The sequence below is a fragment of the Thunnus albacares genome, chromosome 1 (assembly GCF_914725855.1).
Source record: "Thunnus albacares chromosome 1, fThuAlb1.1, whole genome shotgun sequence".
In the NCBI taxonomy this organism is placed as follows: Eukaryota; Metazoa; Chordata; class Actinopteri; order Scombriformes; family Scombridae; genus Thunnus; species Thunnus albacares.
In genome coordinates, this window is record NC_058106.1 from 9,769,313 (window position 1) to 9,794,940 (window position 25,628).

Here is a 25,628-nt window from a genome sequence, read left to right on the forward strand (position 1 = left end):
TTATCACCTTAGTTTAGCCTGTAAGAATTTTGCTAATTAGCACTAAACACAAAGTACAGATGGGAATGTAGTAGTTTTGCTGCTAGCATGGCTAAAAACAACAGACACAATTCCTGTCCTTGTCACGTGACGAGTAAAATGCTACTGTGTTGTACATGTTTCTTTCCCTCTCTCATCCTGTTTCCACATCTGCCCTCAACAGCTTTTAGGATTAATGCTATTAGCCTAATATTTTGATCAATAATTCATTGGTGCCCTTTTAACGTCTCCATTTAAGTCAGTGTTTGAAAGGTTGCTGTTTGTCTGTAAGTCAGAGGGCCAGTCCTTTCATTTGTTGCTTATTTTTTCCTCGAAGTGAAGCATTCATTGCTGCGGTGCTTTTGCTCTGCACTTAACATTGCTCGTAACAGTTATTATGATATGATGGTTTTGTCCTGTGTCCTTGTCTGAGGATTTCTGTAGGTAAGATTTCAGCAATAATGGCTGTTTGTGCTTACTTTGTAGTCTTCCTTCCTTTGTGGGAAATTGTATCATTTCCTGTGTGCCAGATAATTTGACCTGGAAAAGATCCACCTGACACCAGCAATGTAATATATCAGCTACAGACAAGTAAAACAAGTATTCACTTATAGGTAGATATTATGGATTGTTACTTGAATCTTCTGTAATATTTGCTCTCTCATTCACTGTATACATTCATGGACAGAGAGGGCGTGGAGAAGGGATGAAGCGGAACAAAGAAAGCAAAGAGAGAGGAAATGGAGTTAGAGGAGAGAGTGTGTGAGAGAGAGAGAGGAGAGTAAATCCTCTTTCCCCCCTGACTTTAATCTCTCCACGGGCTGAGCCTGGCAGTTCAGGCCTTACAGCAGCCGTCAGTCAAACAAGTGACAGCCAGCAGAGCCGCAGGTGGGGGATGGGGACGGCCGGACCTTGTGTTACGTCAGCTCGACTGTCATGTGTGTGTTTGTCTGTCTATGAAACATGTTAAGCATGTTAAAGAGGAGCTGACTTTCAGATGGGGGATGGACGAACACAAGGATTTGATTTTGAGTTACAGTGTGATGTGAGACATTCAAAAAGCTGACTGGTAAAATCTGAAACATTTTTTTTCTTTTGGAATTTGTGACCATGTGACCTGCTGTTGCTCTGTTATGTTATGTTATGATCTGTTATGCTTATATGACCGTTAGTTGGTGCATAAGAATGTTTCCAAATGTCTTTTTTGTTGTTAAGAGTTGCAATCTGCGCATTAAATATCAATTTTGTTCATTGTTTGGTTTTCCATTTTCAGTAAGTTGATTTTGCTGCCATTAAAAAATGGAAATGAATATAATTTGGGCCCATGCTCATTTCATGTTTAACTCACTTCAGTGATGTTAAAATCATATTAAACTTACTGTGACACTGTTGTGTGTCTCTATTGTACAAACCACAGTTATAGCTAAGAGACACTAGCTGAGCTAAAATGAACACACAGTAAAACAGTAATGGGATAATATAGTAGAGCAACTGAAGTTAACAGGGAATGTCTGCTTGCTTGTTTGTTACCTTGTGTGAGATAAGATGTGTTTACAGGATTGTGGTTGTTATTTGAGCAGATACTGTGGTCAGCCACTCTGTGGATGTAAATGTCGGTCAGTCATTCTGGTTGAGACTGAAGTATCTCTACAACTATTGGATGGATTGCCATGGAATTTGGTACAGAAATTCATGGTCCCCAGAGGAGGAAATATAATAACTTAGGTGATTCTAAACTTAGCATTTAGCACCACCATCATTAGGCCAACATTTGAATGTGTCCAATAGACTTGGATTTATGACCAAATTCCTGCAAAATAAATGACATTCCCCTCAACTTCAACTGTGCTTTGTGTTCAGTGATAATTAACAAATATCAGAATGCTAACAAGCTAAACTAAGATGGTGAACATGATAAACATTATGTCTTCTTAACATGAGCCTGATAGCATTTAGCTCAGAACATAGCCCAGGCCTATCTCTGACTTGAATTTTACTTATTATAATACAAAATTAATCTGATTTATTAGTGGTTAAATTGATAAGATGCCTGTCAGTTAACAAGCCTGAAATTTGTGCTCAACAGCATCCAAACTGGTCTTAAATCAATGTCCGCTGGGGTAAATCTATGGCTTACTGTACCAGCCAAGGTTAAACTCAAAGTGAGATTGTTACATGAAAGAAGAGTGACAGGAAGAGTGAGTATAAGAGGGAAGAGCAGAGAGATGGAGCGATTACACGCAATATTGATGGGTGAGATGTTTTAAGGTCACAGGTGACAGATCCAATTATCCAATCAGGGACAAATGGTGGGAGTACACAGTTCTTATACTCAGCATCCAAACAGAATTAACTGCACTACAAGGATGCATCATTAAGGATAAATAGCAGAGCATGCCCGGGACATTTAATTGTTATTAATGAAATGAATAAAGGTTGGTTAAAAGAGAAGCTAGAATGCTGATCTTAATTTTGATAGAATGAAAGAAAAAGATGTGAGCTTGAGTGTGGGAGATAATGATAGAAAGGCAGTGTGAGAGGAAACTAGAAGAGGAATCTGTGTTGGATGTGTGAGTCAACAGGAAGCAGCTCAGCAATCAGCGACTGATCAATAACAGCAGAAACCTACACTGAGAAGATAAACATGGTGAGGAGCAACAGCGAAAGAAACGATTGAGCATGTGAGAGCACATGTGTGAACAACACAGTACTTAGTTATATTCAGTTATTGTGTTTAAGTTCTGTAAATGTAGTGTGACATGTTTCATTACAGTACATTAACAGAACAGTCTTTTTTAATGGAACATGCATCACCGGATCATCAATACTGTTGCCATTGACAACACAACAAGTGGGCATGAAGTGAGCATTGCTATGGATATAATCATTCCTGGATCCTTTCCATTTTGGAAACTTCATTTTTTTCAATCATTCATATCTGAGCAGTTCTTTTCAACAGAAAAAGTCATGTTTGACTGGTAAAATCATATGAGCAGCTGCCTCTTGTACCACCTGAACCATGTGATGGATTTGGCATTTGTGCTGCCCTCTTTTGACATTTTCTTTGTCTCCTCGCTACGGGTCACCTGTGATGTTGCTGATCTATGAACTGATGCTTATTCTGCTGTTGCACTCATTGTAAGGTGCTCCAGGTTACAGCGTCAGCCAAACGGCTAAAATGTAAAATTTCCACATAAATATTTGAAAGTGCAACTGTGCACCAGGCATAACAAACAAAAAAAAAAACACAAACGCAGAGAGAGGGAGGGAGAGAGCATGAAAGAAGGAGAGAAGCACTTTCAAAAGGCTGTTTTTCTCCCTCCCCCCCCTCCCCTCCCTCCATCTCTTTTCCCGGCACATGTTCAATTATTAACCGGCCTGACGACTCTGCTGGGATGGAGGCAGAGACAGACAGACAGACAGAGGGCGGGGTACAACAAGGAGATACTTTATCAAACATCCAGCTGTGGCTCTAACTGACCTTGTGTCTCCTCACCTCAGAGTTGTCCTGACAGGGACTGACTGATGGACGCTTCAGGCCTGAGCAGAAAATGAACTTTTTAGGTCCCAAAAACTGGTACATCAACAAAATTCACCAGCTGTGTTACCTATTTTAACAGCAAGTTAGAGTTTAACAGTGTCAAAGCATTAAAATAATGTAAAATAAAATATAAATAGAAAGCAACTTAAAGTAAGCCTAGAACATTGATGTTTTAGCATGATGATATTCCACTTTTATCCTTATAAATCTGGTTTTGGAAATGTCGTTTTGTCTTGGCAGGTTAATAAAACTGACAGTCTCTTCCTACAGCTACAGCAGCTGATTGAGACCAAAACTCAGTGGTCTCTTGGTCCCATCACTATACTGTATATTGCAGTAGATTAGATTACATAAAGCTTTAATGATCCCTGAGCTGAAAGCTGCTTGGTGGTTAAATTTATATCAGCAATGAGCCACATTAGAACAAAAACTCTTCAATATGATTTGTGCAATAAAAACAAAAATGCACTCGAGGCACAAATGAGATCTGATTGGACCAAAGCAGATTATTTCCCTCATTAAAGGCTTGATTGTCCAGACATACAGCAGCAGAAAAAGGACAAGGAGTGAGAGAAGCAATGAAGGAAACAGAGACTGAGCTGGTCTCCTCAGCCCTCGCCACCTTCGTCCTGAGCAGCAGCAGCATGAAGCTCTGTCAGCCTGCACAGTAACAGCCACATGTATTTTTCATGGACCATACCTCCAGCTCTACTGTGTGTGGCTATATGAAACACTGTCTGGCAGCGCATCAGAGGAACAAAAATAGACCTCTGTCTCTGTCCTGATACTTTTTCTTCTAACTGTTAGAGCGATGCCACTCCTACCTCGTTCATTTCGATTCACTGTTGATCCCTGAGGAGGAAATTCAGGGTCAGCGAGGTGGAGGTTTCAACTCGCGATGTTTTTCTTGTCCAGACATGCACATGTATGGTTGTGTGAGTGACTGGGGCTGTAGACAGAAGCAGAACCTGTTTACCTACGGTGTTTTAAACAGTAAATTATTCATCACTTTTGCTTATGAGGTTGCATTTCTCTCTCGCTCAGTCATCAACTCTGGTGCCTTTGTTTTATTTCTAAAACATTGTTTGGTCTCATGCGTTGATGGTCTTTTTCCCTGCTATTGACAGTGACTTGTAACGACAAACGCTTTTCACACTTGATTATTGGCTTCTGTGATCGCAGGAACTTTTCCAGGAACCTTTTAGGGAACACAGGAACTTTACCTGCATTGAAACATAGTTCCTGATCTCCCTAAAAGTGGTTCTCTTTCATTGCACTGTGAAATGGTGCTTTGACAAACGACAACTTCAGGGTTGACACAGGTGTCAAGTTTAGTGTTCAAAGTCCTTCTGTGTTTTCCTAAACGACACTGTGACAAGACTAGTTGCTGTGAGTGATTGAGTTTGTGGCTCTGCTGTTACTGAACAATCTTTCAAAAGATGAATCTGGCAACAGCTGAGAACAGAAACTGCCACAAAACTCATCAGTTTGAAAACTTGACTCGGCTACAACAGTTCAAAGATCTCACAACGGAAGTAATGAAGGATCAGAGCTGTGCTGCCTGTATATTATATTGATGATGAGTAAATATATTGATTTGAGTTAATGTAGTGTATATGTTAGGTTGTTGGGGACTGACAAGTATAGGAAACAGACATTTGAGCCCACTGGCCACAATGAATGGTGTTTCAAACAAATCACATATAATTTAACTATTTTATCCAGAAATCTAGTGATTTTTAGAAGGTGAAATTCTTTCTTACACTGTAGTTCACATGCTGGACATACAGTAACATCTGTTGTTGTACTAACCTCCAGTCTCTCTGTCCTTCTCTCTTTCAGTCTTTCTTGTTTGAGGTCAAAGTTCAACAGTCGTCATGGCAGATGAAGCAGACATGCGCAATGAGCTGGCCGACCTGCAGACACGCGCGGACCAGATAGCGGATGAGGTACTGTAGAAGACACACACACCTGTGTACACACGGACCAACAAGCTTACACAATGACACACACGAAAACACTGTTGTCTGCTCTGATATTGAAAAGAAAGATAAAACATCACATTATATTTTTCAAGTAAATACAATTCACAGAATTTCCCTCAGGACCAGAAAAAATATATTTTTGGCTGCAACTCAAAGTGACTCAATATGATCTTGTGTTATCTGCTGAACTGGCTGCTGGAGAGATCTAACTTATAAATCTCTCATTTATTTGTTATCTAGTTATAATTATCAAACTTCATTGCATTTAATACATTTTAGAAAACCTACAATAACAGCCCAAAATATTACTTCTTATTTAAACTATTTAAATTGCAAATTATTTCATTATTAATCTCAATAAGAAAAGTGTGCCATTTATTATCATTTGAAACATATGATCTTCTGTATTTGAAATGAATTTCAACTCTTTTTTTGAGTTAAATAAGCACCAGCTTCCAGTCAAATTATGATTGAATTGTATTTGTCAACCCTTCATTTTATACTGAATATCCAGACAGAGGGTTGTATCCCAGGTAGTTAATCTTCAATCAATCAGTCAATCAATCAGTCTTCATGAACATTTGCACATCTAACCTCACGTCTAAAAACATGCAATTCAATTAAACTTGAAACAGAAACAGAAAAAAACAGAAAAATGGAACTCTCTGGTACAAACAGATAAATTGTGTTATTTGTAAAACTTGGTCTACAGTCAAAACTGGTTTTGGTTTATGAAGTGATAATTATAATTTGACATTTCAAAATGGCCTGTTCTCATGAGGACAGAAATGTATCCCCAAACCCTCCAGGCAAACAGACACAGCTGCTGTAATGTGACCCTCCCTTGTTTAAGCGATTTGTTCTCTTCCTCTCTGTAGTCTCTTTCATCAAAAACTGTGCTTTTTTGGGGGGAAGGAAGAACTTTGCCATTTTAATGAGTTGAGAGGAGCTCAGGAAGAGGAGATAATTCTGTGCCGCGGAATAATAGAGCAGCTCAAATGGCCTTATTAAACATTCATGAGGAGATAATGCACGGCCAAGAGGCTCCAAGGAAGTGATGGGAGGGAAGGAAGAGAGAAACAAGTAAGGCAGGGATGGATGGATGGATGGATGGATGGATGGATGGATGGATGGATGGGTGGAGCAACAGAGGGGCAAGGGAGAAGTATGAGATGAGGAGATTACAATGGGGAGAGAGTGGAATGAGGATTAGGAATGAAAAGGTGTTTGGTTTAAGAAATGGTTGAGTTTTAGAGGGCAGAAAGTTAGCGAACAAAAGGTAGAAATCAGATCAGGAATAATCAAGTCTAATTATGCAACCCAGTGTCATTCATTTGTCTTCACATCTTTGAATATAGAATATTAGTGATGTTTTGTTCAAAACCTCAATCTTTCATCTTCACACTTTGAGATGTTTTCGTGATATTTCTCACAGGTGATGTACTGTACTGTGCTGTGTATTTGCTCTTTTGTGGATGTTCAGCTTATCATCTGCTCTCTCTCTCTCTCTCTCTCTCCCTGCAGTCTCTGGAGAGCACTCGGCGTATGCTGGCTCTGGTTGAGGAGGTGAGTCCAGTGACACACAGCAGAGAGGGAACAGGCTTACTCATATATGGCACAAACAACAATTTGTTTTGGTATTTTCACTTGTTGACATTTACCAACATCTCTCTCATGCTGAATAATTAAAAAGAAGCCTGGATTGGCTGTACAGAGTGAGACCAGTATATAGTTTAACCTGTACCCATACATTCATTCACACCTTATGTTTGAGGTAAAGCAATGATTAACAGCAGCAAAGGGAAATGTGTATTAAATGAGAAAAGGTTTCCTATCATGGCTCCAGTAAGTACATTTTAAACATATTCTCATGAAGCAAACATTTCACAGAGGACAGGCAAATACCATCTTCTATCATGTTGTATATAATGTCCTATCACAATGGTGATATGCTGTATATCACATATAGTAATTTTCTTTACAGTAAAATCAATTGGGGAACGATTAGATAAAATTTCCAGATTACACTGGGTGATACTGACTGAATTTCAGCAGATGAAAGTGAAAAAATCCTTCTAGTGTCAAACTGCACATACATCACTCTGCACAGTGAAGCTCAAACATCCAACTGTAGGAACAAGAGGAAAAACACATTTTTGAGTGGAGGGGAAGAGATACACTGTCTTGATATCACAATAACCAGATAGCAAATCTTACATCACAATATTGATATTAAATTGATTTATTACCCAGCCCATAAACATCACATATAATATAGTCACAACTTGATAAACAAAAACAGAAATACTGTTCACATCATAAAAAATCTTTAGTCTAAAAGGCTCCTCTGAAGTAAAAGTTTAGATACAGCACACATTTCAATAGTAACCTGTTAACAGACCTGAATTTCACGACACAGGTGTGTTTGAATGAAACAGCAGTGATCCATTACCTCTCTCATATCGTCATTGTGCATTTACAGCCATATGTTCAGCTACAGTACTCGCTGAATTTGAACGAGAAATGGGCTTTGTGTCCGAGGAGTGTGAACAACGAGCGCAGTGACCATCTGTAGAAGCTTAATGGAGGGTTGAACAGCCAGGTGTCTGCGCCGAGTTTATTCATTATGCTGTACGTTTGTGAGATTTTAGAGGTACAATAGGGGGCTCAGCAAAAATATCTTGTACAGCCAGCCAGGTCATTTTGTCACTTTGAAAATGATGTTCTTATAACACTGTAGACACATGATGAAGGGTTTGTATGTTCACTCTCTTATAGTTTAAGATGTTTGTCTTGATGTAGGAGGACAGGAAGTGCTCCTTTATATCTTTTGTAGCTTGTTTCTTAAGTTCAGGTGGAATTTTGAGTTCTTGAGGCAAGAAACTGAATCAATATGCAAGCTGATACTGTTTTTTACTGGCATTTCATCGCCATCAGTCTGTGTTGGACCTTTAGTTCCTGTTCTATTCCCACTGGCTCCAGAGACATGGCCCTGCTCTAACCCCTTGACCAGCCACTATGTCTTAATGAGACAAAGCAGCGAGGGACTGAGCAAGACCTGAGGCTGACCTGGACAGTGACCTGCTGGACAGACAAACCTTTTCACTGGCAGTGGCTGAATTTCGACCTTTAAAGATAATGCCAAGGGAATGACATTTGCTCGATTCTACTGTTAGATGCTGACTTGGAAATGTCCTGTAGTTTTTTATCTCGGAGTGCGATGGCTTGTGATGCTCCTGGACTGCGACTCTCAAGTTGAAAACTAGTGGAAAGACACTGAGACAAACAGCTACAATGTCATGTTTTGGCTTCTTCTCTCTGTCTGATGAAATGCTCTCTATTCCGCTCTCTTGCCATCTCTCTGGAGAAACAGGCTCAATATAAACTGGGATGAAGCAATAACACAGCATGGATTATGGATGAGAGTCAACATGCCTCTTCTTATAACATACTGCAGATAATATAAAACTATCTTTGGGTTTATTTGAGCTTATAGCCTGAAAATGTCTTTTTCACAAGTAATTTGATTTTTAGCATTCATCATCTGACAGTTCTTATTGCTCTGCATGTTGACAGTAGTTTCCTTACATGCACACTAAAAATAAAACAGAGAGTTGTTAAGCCTCTCCGTTCATGACGAAACAAAGAACATGCCAGTTTTTGGTACAGTGGAGTGTTCAAACTATGGCATGCATGGGGAAGAAATTGTCATTTTAAGTACAAAAGAAAGTCCTCTCTTTAGTTGGCACTCCTCAGACATAAACAGATCTCTAAATTATTCTCCTGACTCTCCATCAGTGTTACCAAAACTCACAGAGAGATTCACCAAGTCTGCTATTTTTGTATTTGCTATATTAATTTGTAATGAAAGTGACCGTGCAGTGCACTTTTCCTTCTCGTAGGAAACTGTGAGCACATGCTAATGCTCCGTGACCTCTGTGTTACAAAGGCTTATTCTGTAGTGAAGCTTACACTAATTGAATAAGTGGAGAGCAGCCAGAGCAGGGAGCACACACGTCCAGTGATCTGTGCAGTGATACCTGTCCAGGTCTGATTCTGCACCGAAACTGTCTCAGATAACACGTCGTCCAAATAAATGTATGTCTGGAGAGAGTTTTGATACTGTGTAATGCTCTGCTAAAAAAGTGACAGTGATGGCATCTAGTCGAGGCTGCTCTGGTCAGTCAACACATTAAATTCAACAGTTTTCTCCAATATCAGATTTTCTTTGTTGTTGTCTTGCGCTTCTTAATTTCTTACAACAGTTTTTGTTCTGGAATACCTGTTTTCTTCATGACGTTTGCTTGAACAATTTAATGATATTCCTTTATACAATGTTTCTGATGATTTCAGTGTATTTCTACTGATATCTATTCTAGTGTTTTTGGTTAGTCTAACCAATAAATATAACCAGTAATATCATTAACAATTGGATCAATGTATTTCTAAATGAAAATGAGTGAAAAATAGCCTGGCTGTAGCAGAAGAGTTTAGAGTCATTATTTCATTTTTAGGATGATTATGCTCAAACTCTGTGTGGTCTTACTCCTGCTGTTTTGGTGCCACACTGAGACCACAGAAAATAATTCTCATTACACTTTATAATTCATGCATTTATGTTGTGAAAAATGACACATCTGGAGCGCTACTACATTCTTAATAATTCTACATTCATTCAAGTGTACAGAGAATAAATCAACCAGTAGATAAATCTAACCCTCTTTAAGCCTTCTCTCCTTTTCTAGAACTTTTCGCTTACGTGATCCTTTAAGGATAACACCCATACCGTCACCGCACTGCAGCTCTCACTCACTTAACTATCTATTTGTTGTAATGATGATGAGCCTGCTGAAGTTAAAGCTTCTTCTACTTTTGTATTCTGTAAGTCGCTCTGGTTGAGATCATCAGCCTAATACCTAAAATGTAAATGTGAAATCCACGCTGTCTCATTATACCGCTATATGCATGGAGTCTCATTTGAAATGCATGAACTTACATTTGAGAGCAACACTGTGAAATCAATTTATGTGAAGTGCAAAAGTAAATCTGAGAAAACTTCCAGAGCAAATAATAAACAGATATTTCTTGGTTTGCTACTGACTCAGTATGTAAAGTACATCTGTAATAACTGATGTAGAAAGCCATAAAACTCTCGAGGACATTGACCTTCATTACTTTTAATTTCCATAAACAAAAAAACCCAACAACTTTCTAACAATGTAATGTAGTGGCCAGACTGTGACAATCACAGTGAGTGATACAATGTGTCCTTGTCTCATGCAGATGTGACCCGTAAATCATTCTCGCCACGTCTACGAGATGACCTTTGTTTTGTAAGATAGCAGGAAATGTCTGAGCATATCTCCTCCCATCAGCTGACTGACACATGTACCGTGGTGCTTCGCTCCCTCATAAATAAACTCCAAGCAGGGATGAGGTTTAAGGCTTCAAGCACTATTAAAATTTAAATGAGTGGCTGTTAATATGACTGATATATCGGGGCCTGTACCATTATGTCTGAGAATTCTCATGTAAGATATTTCGTGTTACATAGCACAGGGTAGTTTGAGGCCAACAGCAGTCTGACAGCGAAGAAGATTTCAGTGTGTTACAAATTATAAAAGTCTTCTCTCTTTTATTTTTATCCAGTTCACATCAGTTTATGTATTCAAAATCTATGCATTAGTAGAATAAATCTTATGTACAGTATCTAAAGTGCATCTGCAATGGAGAGATGTGGGTCACTGAATTATTGGAAGTGAAAGAACTTTGTAGTGCAACACATTTAATGTATTTTTGTAAAAAGGTTTTTACCAAGAAAGATCCAGATTAAAGTTGTTATGAAAACTGTTATCTTTAAACTCGGCCTGCAAGAAAGAAAATAAAATAAAAAAATAGAGAGAGATGAATATGGGAGGGACCATGAATGAAGATAGGGATAGATGGACAGACTGATAGTAAAAGCCTGTTCGGTCCAAATCCAATGTCTCTGTGGAGCAGATTTGTAAAATGAGAGATCTGATTTGATGAACAGCAATAGGCCTAAAGTCAGAGTACATTACACAAGATGGACATGATATGATGCAGGCCACTGCACTGTAACTATTCACCGTTAGTAAATCATTTAATTCCTTCTTTTCAGTCTTAAAATCTTAATTTTCTTTTAAAACTGAGGAAACTTATTATTATTAATACTAATACTTACAGTATGTATTAGTATTGTTACCAATGCAAATCTGTTTGTTTAAAGAATTGTTTGAAATGATCCTTTACATGGTTGTTGTAGGGACATCTGCTTGTAAACTTTAATATGAAGTTCACATTATAATGGTCACAAATTCACCCTCTGAAATTCTTTGTAATTTTTCAAACAAATGTGGTGAACAAAGGCATTCATTTTTAGCCTATGATTTTGCCGGCTGGAATGGTAACTGTCTCTAGCAGATTTTAACAGCTGTACCTATCTAGCTAACGTTAGCTACATGAGTTGGTTTAAAATGCGTTGTTTGTTTTCCCACTCTGCAAAGACCCGTCCCTACTCTGCCTCTGATTGGCTCTGCCCCTGATATTCTTACCCTAACCATGGATGTATAAAGAGAACTGGATACAGCGTCTGAGGTGTTCATTCCTATGAAAGTTGCTCAGTGGTGCATGAAGCCAAGAAAGCCACCTCCCGCTGTAAAGAAACTACCCGGATGAAAACATACTGAACATGCTCTATGGGCCCCATGTGCCCCATGCACCCATAGAGCATGCTCACTAGAGACTTCTGCCAGCTGAGACAGCTAACTTCTGGGTTAGCCTTCCAACCAACTTGAATGGGGCTAAAACAATTAAAATATGAGGCTCTTCTAGACTTTCAAAATGTCATTTCACAGGGTTGTTTGACACTCAAAAAAAATGTATCCACTGTTTTACAGCTGCTCCTTTTCCTATGATACTTTTTGGGCCCCTGTCGGACCCGGAATTTGTAATTCCAAGGTTTGGCTACTATGTCAAATCGGCGTCAAAGTCCGGTGCTGTTCCTGGGGGCTTGACCCTAACTCTAACCATCTCACTCTTCATGCCTAAACTTAACCAACCTAACCAGCGAAGGCAACGAGTACTAGCCAATCAGAGGCAGAGTAGGGCGGGTCTTTGCAAAATGCAGGTGGGAAAAAAAAATAGGGCGTTCAAAACTCTTGTCTCCAACTGACTTTTTAACGCTTCCAGCTAAATCATAGTATGGTGAGGAAAAACATAAGATCAGACTATTTCATTGTAACATAACCTTGTTTGGCTTCTTAGCTTAGCTACACACTGCCCATATTTTCAACAGTATGTTTCAAGAGGCCTGTAGAGGCTTTTTGGATGGAAACTAACCGGTGTGTTTGGCAATAGTGCTCTCAGGTAACGTTGGCTGAGATTTCTGGAGTATTAACCTCCCCAAATCCAGTAAAAGGCAGGAGCCTCTAGCCTCATGGTACAGATATGGCTCATACTACAGCCTCACATACACCACTTCGACATATTGAGAAATCCAAAGCTTGACAGGCATGCCATGCCTAGTTACATTTACTAACCAAGGTCCAAACAGCAATTGGAAGGATGAGTTTGCCAATTCAGACAAGTAAATTAATTTACATTTGTAGTGGTTTTCATTTGTTTTAGGACAAACTAGAATAAAAGGCTGAAAAGCTTTTAATGATGGACATTTTATTGTAGCTGCACTGTAAACCCAAACCAAAATAATGATGATCATATAATACAGTTGAAAGCTTCAGAAAAAGCTAGTTAGTGGACCTTGAGTTGGAATTATAACTTTTTTGACAAAACAATTCTAATTCTAATTCAATTTTAAAAATTCACTGCCATTATCTGTTGTGGTTGCACAGAAGTGAATAATATACATGGACACATTTTATCCTGGTGCAGGCGTCCACAGTGGCTGAATTAGAACAGATTCCAGGAGACAGCAGAGCGGATATCTCAATGAAAAATCAATACCAGTCCACCAAGGACTCTGTCTTAATATCCACAGACCTCTTGCTTGCTTTTTTTGCCTTGGTCTATTTTCTTACTCCCGTGTTCTCTGTATTATTCATTTTCCTATTTCTTGCCTATATGGACTTTGACACAAAGAAAAAAAACTTTATCTAAGCAGAGAAAACTGGCAATAATTTACTCTGATGATGGTAACTGATACAGACACCCCCTGAATGTTTTAGCAGCATGTTTACTACACCTCACCAAGACAACAAAGGTTTTGGACAAAACATAACTACTCGCATGTCAAAGAGAATTTTACATCTGACTATATCTGTCAATTAAAAGAAAAATTAAAGGCTACATTAAAACTGACCTTATTAGTCAACTAAATGTGCTTAAAAATCACAAAATATTCTGAATGGATTGCTTTACAGCAGCAATGCTGCTATTCAAAGAAACGAAGAACAAAAAAAGAAAGATGAAATGAGTTTAAAATATTCATCCCTATTAATCTCTTGAAAAGTCGTCAGCTCCTTCTACATTCCATTTCCTGGGCGGCAAATTATTTTGGGAGTAGCTGTTAAAACATAACAGAGACTGTGGGACTCACTGTATCACAGCAAAGTGTAAAAAAGACCTGATAGTATGTTTGCATGTGTGTGTGTGTGTGTGTGTGTTTTAACTAGCCATGCAGAAAGAAGTGATGTCACCGCATCACTTCATGCCAGTTGGCGTGATCAGATATCCTGTCCTGTAGCTCTGGAGCCACGACGGCCCTCGCAAGTCTTTGATTTCCCATAATTCCTAGTAGGTAAACAAACAATTCCTCACCAAGTTCCCATGCTGAGGGTTATATGGTTATCATTTAGTTTTCTGTAAAGCTAAATAAACGACTCTGTTATACTTTCTGAGCAATCATTCATCAGTAGCAATTTAACTTCACACTGAAACAGATCCATGGCCACTGGCAGATCTTTTCACAGTCAGTTTGATTGATACTAATATCAATGGCATGTCTAACTGGCCTCCAGCCCTGGTCTCTATCTATCACCGCTCCAAGAAGGTCAGAGCACACTTTGATCCAAAATAGCTGATGCATGAACTGAACGGCCTTTGGACTTTAATATCTGTCGGAGGAAGTCTCAGGCTCACGGACAGCACAAAGCTGTTGTTTTGTCAGTTGCACAGTGGTTAATGTAGTTATTGTGTGCTTACTGAACTGTGTTATTATGTGATGAAAAGCCCAGCGTATGCATGCACAGAGAAATAACAGTGTATGAGTGGATGTTTGGTCCGTACATGTGTGCCTGCTTGTGTGTCTGAGCTTGTGCCAACTCTGTAAGCCAAATCAGAATGTTACATTACTGGAGCTTTGTCAACAAATCTCTGCTACCAGCCCAGTGAACATAACAAATATAGCACATGCCATTTGGTGGACGAGTTTATCCCGAGAATCTTTGCAGGATCGTGCATGAATATATTTGTGGCATTTTCAGATTTTTTCAGGTTTCAGGAGGTGTGCCATCTGTGGTGGAACAAATACTCAGATACTTTATTAAGTAAAAATAGCAATAGGCTACAACTGTGTAAAAATACTCCATTACAAATAACATTTCTGCATTCCTACTTAAAATTCCTACTTAAAAAACTAAAAGTACACTCAAACTGTACTTGTAGTATCAAAGTTATGACCTGGTTCTGCTGAAAACTGGTTCTTGTGACTGATATATTATTAAATTATTAGATTGTTAATTCTGATGCATCAGTGCATAATTAGCAGTTTCCTGTTGAGGTGTAGCTAGTTTAACTACCTAATATATAGTTTTGGAAAATACGCTTATTATAGTTAGATGAGACAATCATTCTGATGTCTGTATGCTAATTGTGGAGTTGTGGTTAGCTTAGCTTAGCATAAACACTGGCAGCAAGGGGAAACAGCTAGCCTGGCTCTATCCAAAGGTAAAAGAATCCACCTACCAGAACCTCTAACGCTCACTAATTAAAATGATAAAATTATATCTCATTTGTATAATCAGTATGAAAACCAAAGTAACAGAAGTTGTGGTTTTATGGAGAGTTATGTGCTGGACTTTTTCTTGGATGGGCTCAGTGATTTCCTAGATCTCTGCTCTTTGCCTGGCAAGGCTCATCGATTATAACCTTTGGTTTTTGTATAAATCAAACAAATACATCACAAAGTTGTGTTTTTTTAACCTTGAGCTGTTTCTCCCTGCTTCCAGTCTTTATGCTAAGCTAAGCTAACTATCCCCTGGATGTGGCTTTATATATGAGAGTGGTGCCAATCTTCTCATCTAACTCTCGGCAAGAAAGAGGATGAGCATATTTCCCAATATGTCAAACTGTTCCTCAAAAGTCAAGCGGTTCCCGCTGTACCAAACAAGATCAGTCACGCTCTAAAAAGTGATTGCCAATTGTAATTCGACTCACCTCTGATGTTGTAACAGCTCTGCTCTGTTCCACTCTGTTGACCTTCACTGATCTGTCACATTTTTCCTCTTTTTCCCCTCACTTTTCTTCCTCTCTTTCCTCTTTTCATCTCTCTTTCTGTCTTTCTGTTAGAGTAAAGATGCGGGCATCAGGACTCTGGTCATGTTGGATGAGCAGGGAGGTAAGTTGGTAGGGAAAGATCACGTAACACTATCTCGCTTAACATCTGTCTTCACTTTTAATCTGCTCCCCGCCCAATTCTCTCGCTGCTATTTTATGCTGTATAATGGGAGAGTCGTCATCAGTAGAACATCCAGTATAACTCTGTAGAGTCCCAATGCAATTACAACACGGAAGAAAATGAAATGACTTTCATGGTTTTATAGTTACTTAAGAAGAGGAGCAGTTTATTTCTGGAATGGAACATCAGCTGCAGTCTGAGCTAATGTGGCTAACATGATTATACTGGATGTCACTGATGTGCTAGACTTCTGCTTTGCCTCCCAATACTACACTTTTATGCTTATTTGCTATTTAATATATATTTTGTTAATCTCAGTTATTATGTGAGTATGTAGTGAGCTTTGTTAAGTACTTTTAAGCAATATACAAGGATATAAACTGCTGTAAAACAAATACATCAGTGCTTTTAACTGTGCTCTCTGAAACCTGGTTGCTGTGTTTTCCAGGACACCACTGACTGACTGAGAGAGGTCAGAGGTCAGCCGGTAATCAATATACTTTAACATTATCTTTTTTGTGAGGGGAAATAATGATTAGTTATCATATTCCTCCACATACTCTCAAGTTCTGCCCTGTTTCTGACTTGTTCCATGATTAAGAATTAAAGGGGCACTCCATTACTCATCATGGGGAGTAGGCTGCTACTCAGCCTGTGAAAGCCGGTTTATAATAGCTGCTGAGCCTCTGGAGAAGATTTGTTAAGTTTGAGAAAACTCTCCAAGTGATGGTTGGGTCTATTGATTGAGTGATTGATTGATTTGTTTATTTGAGTGTCCTGCACCTTTCTGGTACCAGCCCATATGGGCTTATAAGACACTAGACAATAACCAGGATGGCCACATGACAAATCATAATGTTCAGTTCCACAAATTCAAAAGGAGAGTATTTCAGAGCATTCAGTTTACATGACAGAAATGTCCTGTTTTGATGGATACAGTGTTAGCTTAGCTTAGCCTTAGCTGCCAAGCATCTCCTATAAATCTTGCCAAAACACAAATCTCTACATCAAAAAGCCAACTCAACATATAAACTTCAGACAACTATAACAAGTCACGATTCTTCGATTGGATCTTTTCAAACTAATAATTCCTCAAGTCACTGTCCTCGGCAACACCAAGATCACAAAAACCACGAACGCAAAGCAAAATAGCAAATTAACACATCCTCATGTGTTGCTGTATGCTACTCGTATGACTGTTTTACACTTCAGTGTAAAACAGGTCATAAGCTATTTCTGTCACTTGGTTCAGTCTACGGCAACGAGACATTTACACCGCGCAGGACACACTATTAAAAGTATTATTCTTTGGGACTTAAGGGTCCTTAGGGGTCCTTGTCCAGACTGTCCCATGAAAAACTGCATGAAAAAAGATTTAGAAACTCACTTCAAATATAGGATTTTACAAGGAACCCTTAAGAGATATTTTTTTGTAATGAGGAACCAAATGGTGCTCAAAGGTTACGGAGGAATGTCCGATCAATCCTTTGTAGCCATGCTAGCAGCATAGCTCTATGGCAATGTTGGTCCACCACTTTGGTCTAAATTAAAATATCTCAACAACTATTGAACTGATTGTCAGTATAGTGCCCAGAGGAATAGTCCTAATTGTTTTGGTGATCCTCTGACTTGTCATCTAGTGCCACCTTTCATTCGTCCTGTGAAAATATCTCAACATCTGCAACATTTGCTAGATGGATTTGCTTGAGGTTGAGAGAAAGACTAATGTTTAAAAACTTGAAGGGAAATACCATACTTGTAGTCGTGTAGATTCAAGTCACATTTATTGTGTAGAGGAGTTAGTGAGTTAGTTAGTGTGGCGGATGTGTGTGTGTACATATATTACCAAAGGCTTGTGCTTAGTTCCATGCATGAAAGAGCAGCCTAATTGGCCTGTCAAAGGAACAGATAACCCCCCCTGTCTTCTTCCCTCCAGAGTAATAGCTGCCACAGTGCACAGCACACTGCTGTTGTCATAGGACAGCAATCAATTCACAGATTTAAATTACCTCTGCCTCTCGGCTAACGTCCTCTATACCTGATCCTCCATCTGTCTTCCTCTCTCCCTCTTCTTCTGTCCTTTTCTCTGTTTCATACTCCTTCACTTTATTCCCATCAGCCCCTGCTCTTATTACCTTACCTTTTATCTCCTGACCTCTACTTTTTCTCCCCCTGTTCCTTTGCCTGAAGATCACTTTGGTTACAATAATGATGAAGCTATTTCTTGTCCTCATTCTCTCTGTCTCTTCCCCATCTCTCCTTCCTACTGAAGTGCACAAGCCTGTCGCTGCTGAAGACTCATGTTTGCCATATTATTTACATCAAGAATCCCCTCTTTATATGGTCAAAAAAGGGGAAAAAAAGACTCATAAGTAATATCTTACCAAGTCTGTGGTAATTAATACAGTCTTGTTTAGCTGTAAACTGGGGTGCAGCTAATCCCTCTGCCCTTTACACACACACACACACACACACACACACACACACACACACACACACATACAGAGGTCATACATAGGAGGGGATTTGTAATTTCTTGCAGTGATGTATTACCTGTGGTGGAGGTCTCACTGCAGCTAATGAGACCCTCCCTGCTTGTCTGTTACATGCATGTTGACCTGAATTACACCTCAGTCAGGGCTGATGGATTGCATCTCCGCCTCAGTGAGCCCTCACTGCTTGCAGCGTTGAAGCCAGCAGCACACAAACATGCGTTGGCTGTAGCTCCTGCAGTCTGAAAATGCACAGAGAGCGTAGTAGGGGTTTTGTCCATGATAATAGCTATTAATTGCATAAAATGTATAACTGGAGATCGCAGTCTGTCCATCTGTTTGTTCACTGGAGTGGAGCATTATGGCTTGTTCCAGTGACACCTTATTTCCACGCTAGTTTCAGGGTCCTTGTGTTGTACGTGCTGTCACACTGTCATGGCTTACTAGGACATTTGAATAGAACAGAGGCATTGTTAATGCTATTGGTAACACCTATGCTTTTCCTACCATGAGAGCTGTGGAAAATGCCTGTTACTCCTTGATTTGAATCACTTTACGTTCTAATTGGTTGAACTCGTGTCTGGCTATCCAGTAGAGAGGAAGGGAAGGGAGGCCCTTAGTCTATAATCCCCAGACGGAGGGGAGGAGGCATGTTGTTAAGTCTGGCCTGGCTGGCTGAAGCTGAGGAGATAAACCATGCTTCTCTCTCTCTCTCTCTCTCTCTCTCTCTCTCTCTCTCTCTCTCTCTCTCTCGTTCCTCCTGCACTCAATCCCTCTCTTTGCCAGGGATTAATATCGAAGGCCATTTAGCTGTCTTGTGCAGCACTTTGTCAGTAAATGCCAATAGATATATATAAAACTCAGCTTTTGGAAATAAGTTTTCAGGTCAGTTCTGTTAAGAACTCAGGAGGGACCCAAACACAGGACCAGGACAGAGTGGTGTTGGTTAAGAAAAAAGGTTTATTGCAGGAGTTCTAAGCTTGGAGTGATGATGGGGAAAGGGATCTAGTGGCAGCAGGTGAAGAGAGGGGAAACAGAGGTGTGTGGGGAATGAGGGGAAGCGTAGCTGGCAGGGGTAGCTTGAAAGCTAGGAGGCAGCTGGCAGGCAGGAGTGAGATGATCCTGGGACACAAGGGAAACGGGTTAGTATTCAATTAAAAGTGTGACACAAGGATTTCACAAACTGAGTTGGCCTGAAAACATTTGCTATCACTGTGGTTGCAACAACAATCTGGCGAAGAGTAGGTAAACAGCCACGGTTGATATACTGGAGAGGAGATGAGATGATGGATGGCAGGTGTGCAGGTGAAGCAGGAAGCCGGGAGAGTAAGGAAGGGAACGCCAACAGACACACAGACAGACAGAGGAGCACTAGAAATACAGAGGGGGGAAGCACAAGAGACACTGGGGAATCTGCTGGGGTACAGCCACAGCTGTTACAAGTTCAATGGTCACGGCATGAATTTATTATTTAAACTTTAAACAATAACCAAAACCAGATTGTTATTTACCATCAGAAGTAGAGACAATCTGTTGAGTATATGCAGGTGTTTCTATGAAATATGAAAACCTGAAAATGTCCTTTGCAACAGCTCTTGGTAAGAGAACAGTAGCACAAACTTCTACAGAACTTGAAGCTGTGTTTTGTGTCCTCTGCATTACAATGTGACCTATCAAACCTTAAGAGTTTTCCCTGGAGGACAAAATGCCCCTTTCCACTGATGGAGATTGCTGCTACCCTGCTCTATAACCATTAACCAGCCAGAAAGTGGAACTGACCTTGAATCAGCCTTTTATAGCTGTGTGCCCCATTGACCATCTGAGTAAGGAAGCGTGCGTGACTTCATGTGCCTGAATGATGCTTTTCATCACATTCATTACATGATTTGTTGCTCATTCAATCATTTGCCATCACATTAACAGACATTTCATGTGTTTCTGTCTGTTCTGCCTCCTCTAAATTCACTCTTTCTTCCTCCTAATTTCTGATCCACTTCAATCTGTGGTGTTGTTCCCCTATACTTTGTATCATCAAGGGAGTATTCAGCCTCACATTTCTTCTTATCAGTCTCTTTCATTCTCTCTGTCATCTATTACTGTGCAGGGGTATTCAGACAAAGTGGCCGAATTAACATCCTCATGTACAGATGCAGTACTGGATGACACATACTGCTACAGATGAAATACTTAAAAAAGCAATATATGCCTTTGGATGGTGGTAGGAAACAAAAGCTGTTGCAGCCATGAAGAATGCAGGGAAAAATTGTCAGTTTTTTTATTCACTGTGTGAACAGAAATAGCCAGGTATTCTCAATGCTTGTTGCCTGCTTTGCCTACTGCATCTAGCCAAAACATTTTGCCTCTTGCACTGTAGCGTAGAGCGCCAACCCTCGAAACAAACCAGTCACACTTATTTCACTACTCTCATGCCTTTGTCCTCACCAGAGCAACTTGATCGTGTCGAGGAGGGCATGAACAAGGTCAACGCAGACCTGAAGGAGGCCGAGAAAGATTTAAAAGATATAGGACAATGCTGTGGTCTGATATGCCCATGTATTAAAAAGTAGGTACCGGCCAGGAGCCCCACGCTCTTGCCTGTCCAGTGCTGGTAGTGGTGGTGGTGGTGGTGGTGGTGATGTCTGATGTCTCTCTTGTCACAGTCAATGTCTTTTTTTGTCTCTTTTCCTTTGTTTCCTCTCTCTACTCCCCCCCTCTTCCCTCTTCCCGCTACTTCTTCCCCCTCCCTCTTCTTCTCTTCTCATGTGCTTTCGTTCTTTTGCTGGGAAAAATGACAATGTGTTGATAATCAGAACAACTGGAGCGCATCGAGGAGGGGATGGACCAAATCAATAAGGACATGAAGGATGCAGAAAAGAATTTGAACAATCTAGGACAGTTCTGTGGTCTATGTTCATGTCCCTGTAACAAGTAGGTGCTGCCTATGTTGCCCGACTGCATGTGTCTCAGTGCCTGCCTACCTGCCTCTCTATCCGTCTGCCTGCTTCTGGTGTATAGAGCATGGTGAACTGTGGTGTGAGCAGTCAGGCCCGTAGCCACATCAACACACCCTCTGAACAGGCACCTGCACAGCATGCATGTGTGTTTGCTGAAGACTGAGATCGAGTGGATGATTGTGTGCATGCATGAAAAACACACATCTGCAACAACAGGTCCGACGCCACTTTTTCTTCTCTCCAGCCTCAATGGCTGTTTTCCTCAAAAGCCCTTCATTCCACATTGGATGAGAGATTCTCTTCCAGCAGGTAGCAGCATCAGCATGGATCTGGGCCACGGAACACCCCCATCCCAAACCGCACCCAAACACCCACCCTAACACCCTGCAGCATGATGCCTCATGCTGCTTACAATGTCCAACCAAAGAATAAATCTACTAGTTGCCTTCTCATCTAAATTATTATTTGCATTTTAGTCATTTCACTGCCATTTGAAAGCCTTTAAGTGTTGGCATTCTCCATATTTTTACTTCTTTTAACTAATTACATCATCCTCTGTGTTTAGAAAAATAACCTCTGGGATCTTGTAGCCCATTTAAAGAAAAACTGGCAGCTATTATAATCAAGCACAATATATTATATTACACAGCAGGTACTTTCAGCCAAGCACTGACATGGGTCATTCAGATCATTCCCCAAAGTGTAATGAATTGGTTCTTATGTATTTATTCTCATGAATGTGTAGTAATTTGTATAAAATTATCCAAAGAGTACACATTGTTTGGTTGTATTGCAAGCAACACTTAATATCGTTCAAGGTTTTCTTCATGCAGATGAGACGTGATACAACAGGTGGAGCAGTAGAGTTTCACTTATTTAACCATTTGCAGTACAGTTATTGCATAATTAATAATGTTATAAACACTTTTTGTAACGTACTCTTTAACACACCAATGACGTAAGACCCTCAGACTACAGGTTGTAAATACAAGACGCCTCAGGTGGCTCCCTCCCTCTCCTCCCTCAGGACTGCCCTACATAATGAAATCTGTCATGCAAGAGTGAGGCAAACTTGTTTCCTGAGCACAAACTCGAGCTATTAAAGCCTATGTTTGCACTTGTGTGCACCATACTGATTATGTCTACAGCTTTGATGTGAATTTGGCATCCTAACGCCAGTTTTGCCAAACTCCTGTGTGAACTCCTGTTCTCTGGCCCTCCACAGCCAAACTATGGCCACTGGGTCATGTCTGAGCATTCAATACTCTGGGACCAATAAATGTACTGTATACAGTTGTCTATCTCAGAGCTATAGAAAACACAAGTGGCCGACCAACCAAGAAATAAATTAGTTTATTGGATTTTGTTTTTTGCATATTTTTGATACATATACTGTGATACATTTTTTAGTGTTGGGTTTGTAGCTTTTTCAGACAGTTATGGGGATGAATAAAGTGATGTCATGATGATTTACCGAATGCAGAACATGTAAAGTCAAGTATCAGTGCAGAATATGCTGTTTTTTCTCTTCTTGGGGAAAGGCTAAAACAGAACCAGGAAAACTTACTTTTATGTGTTAGATCTGACTTAGAATGGTACATTTTAGTATTATTTTTCTTTGCCTTCACTGTGTATTACCCCAATTTTTAATATCCACTCTGAAGATTAAGTGTATTGTTAGAAATTTCACAAAAGATTATTCTTTTCTCCAAAACGGGGCTGAACAGGCACAGCAACTTGTAAATAATCGGCTTTACTTGCACCACAGCAGTCATTTGTAAGAGCGGGTCATTTTTAAACAAAATAGTCACTTCCTGATTTTGGAATTAAATCCTTTGGTTTTTTGCATAAAGGTATATTAGGAGTTTGCTGCTTCCATTGGGTCCATTTTGGTCCAGCTTCCATATGTTTTGGTTCAGATCTTGTCTATTCTATAGCTCTCCGGTCCTCCCTATCATGAGCCCCTTGTTACGTAATCCTGTGGTTATGTCATGTGTTTCATCGGATTTAGACTTTTTATATGGCAGCCCTGGGTCAAATAGCATAAGAAACATAATTCTTACTTATTGTTATAAACTGTCTGGAGCACCAGATGGGTGTGCCTTACCACCTCAAGACAACAATGTTGCATAGAGTGGGATGTCATTCATTGAAAAGTGAACAAAATCAACTTTATAGCCCAAAAAGTGTATATTCTGTTGTCCTCAGTGGTAGCCTCCACTCATTAGATGCTCCAAGCAAAGTAAAACAAACGCTAAGAATTACATTTGTCTATTTGACTGTATACAGTGAATCATCCTACAGATCTATCCATCCAGATGAAATGAAGGGCTGATCACAGCTACTGTATAACTTACACTGTTCACTTTGGGGTTTTTTTTGGTTGATTTTTCACCATGGATCTAACTGTTTGGCTTTCTTTTAATAGATAGAGCATGTTGATGTGCTCTGATCCTGTTCCTCTTGACATGTTTTCCCTCCCCATGTCACTTTGTGTATGTTTCTGCCTTGCATGTCCTCTCACTCTGCATGTTTATATATATATACTGTATATATATATTTATGTGTGTGTATGTGTGTGTGTGTATTGTTTGTGTCACCTCTGTCTTGAGTCTGTTACGATGTTCTGTTTGTGCTCTTCTGTATGTGCTTGTGGGAGAGGGTTTTCTGAGTCTTTAAAGGACCTTAATTACTTTCTAACACAAGCCACATGTGAGCTTACTGTGCTCAATTCAATTGATCTGCTCATTGGATCAATTATTCACTAACAGATTGCAAATGCATGTATGCAACTTAATCATACGTGGCTGGCATGTTGCTTTTAGTAGACGAATTGGCTTGACGTCATATTATGCAATGCATTCTGAACATATATTCATGTATATGTTTCAATAGTGAAAAGAAAACATGCACTTAACACAATATAGACACCCATGTACACATTCACACTTCAGTGCAAACATACACTTTGTCACACACACACACACACACACTCAAATGCAAACTCAAATACATTTACATTCACAGGCACGTACTGTACGTTCACACACAAACACTAGTATACATGAGAGCAGTTACAGCCGCCCTGACTGGTAAATGTGTATGTGGTAGGATTAAGGGCGGGGGCCAGGCCTGGGGAGGGAACCAGGATGGAGTTGTGAACAGCCAGCCAGGGGCTCGGGTGATGGATGAACGTGAACAGATGGCCATCAGTGGGGGCTTCATCCGCAGGTAAGTGTATGTGTGTGTGTGTGTGTGTGTGTGTGTGTGTGTGTGTGTGTGTGTGCGTGTGTGTGTGTGTAAGTGTTGGTCTGCTCATGCTCACTTGTTTCTGTGTGTCTGCATGAGCACTTGTGTGTGTTTGTGTGAATGTGTATTTGAGTATGTGATACTGTTTACATCCGTTATGTTGTTTTGTCAGTTATTGTAGGATATTATTTTATCCTTAAATGTTCCAATATGTGAATTCCAAAGACATGTAATTGATTTTACTGATGTTAAGGAGTTCATTAAAAACATACTGTATCTACTTGTACTGCACTATAGAGTTTTGTGAAGCTTTCATTCAACAGACCACAAAAGCAGCTACTTGCAGTATAATCTTTAGGCACTAACCAGTCCCATATCCTCCTCCTGTGTCTTCCAGGGTAACAGATGACGCCCGGGAGAATGAGATGGATGAGAACCTGGAGCAGGTGGGCGGGATCATTGGCAATCTGCGTCACATGGCCCTGGACATGGGTCAGGAGATCGACACCCAGAACCGCCAGATCGATAGGATCATGGAGAAGGTACTGTACAAAGGAGAGGGTTAATTTTTTGTCTAGACAAAGGCACAGCTCTGCTGTAGTACTTACAGATGGAAACAAGTTTCTTTCAGTACAATTCTACAGCCTCTCCTTAGTTGTTGGAGTAGCAAAATCATGTAAAATCCAAGGTGGACAAGATTGGGCAAACAAAGTTTAGTTAGAAGTGTGATAC

The 25,628-nt window shown here is 40.0% G+C and overlaps 1 protein-coding gene and 1 long non-coding RNA gene across 3 annotated transcripts in view; one reads left to right on the forward strand and one right to left on the reverse strand.

Moving 5' to 3' along the window:
- Nucleotides 1-25,628, forward strand: part of LOC122996286 (synaptosomal-associated protein 25-A-like) — a 38,724-nt gene that overhangs the window by 11,043 nt on the left and 2,053 nt on the right. Inside the window, exons 2-7 of one of the 2 annotated variants that reach the window (XM_044371908.1) lie at nucleotides 5,402-5,508; nucleotides 7,069-7,110; nucleotides 16,093-16,141; nucleotides 21,139-21,256; nucleotides 24,759-24,878; nucleotides 25,294-25,438. In XM_044371908.1, the coding sequence (XP_044227843.1) occupies nucleotides 5,437-5,508; nucleotides 7,069-7,110; nucleotides 16,093-16,141; nucleotides 21,139-21,256; nucleotides 24,759-24,878; nucleotides 25,294-25,438 (546 nt within the window). In that variant the 5' untranslated portion in view covers nucleotides 5,402-5,436. Of the gene's footprint in view, nucleotides 1-5,401; nucleotides 5,509-7,068; nucleotides 7,111-16,092; nucleotides 16,142-21,138; nucleotides 21,257-21,503; nucleotides 21,622-24,758; nucleotides 24,879-25,293; nucleotides 25,439-25,628 lie in introns of both variants that reach the window. The other variant, XM_044371898.1, reaches the window with a different exon arrangement.
- LOC122996574 lies at nucleotides 19,634-25,350 on the reverse strand. Its single transcript, XR_006407036.1, has 2 exons — nucleotides 25,263-25,350; nucleotides 19,634-19,815 (listed from the first exon to the last, which is right to left on the reverse strand). It is a non-coding gene; the product is annotated as an uncharacterized LOC122996574 (long non-coding RNA).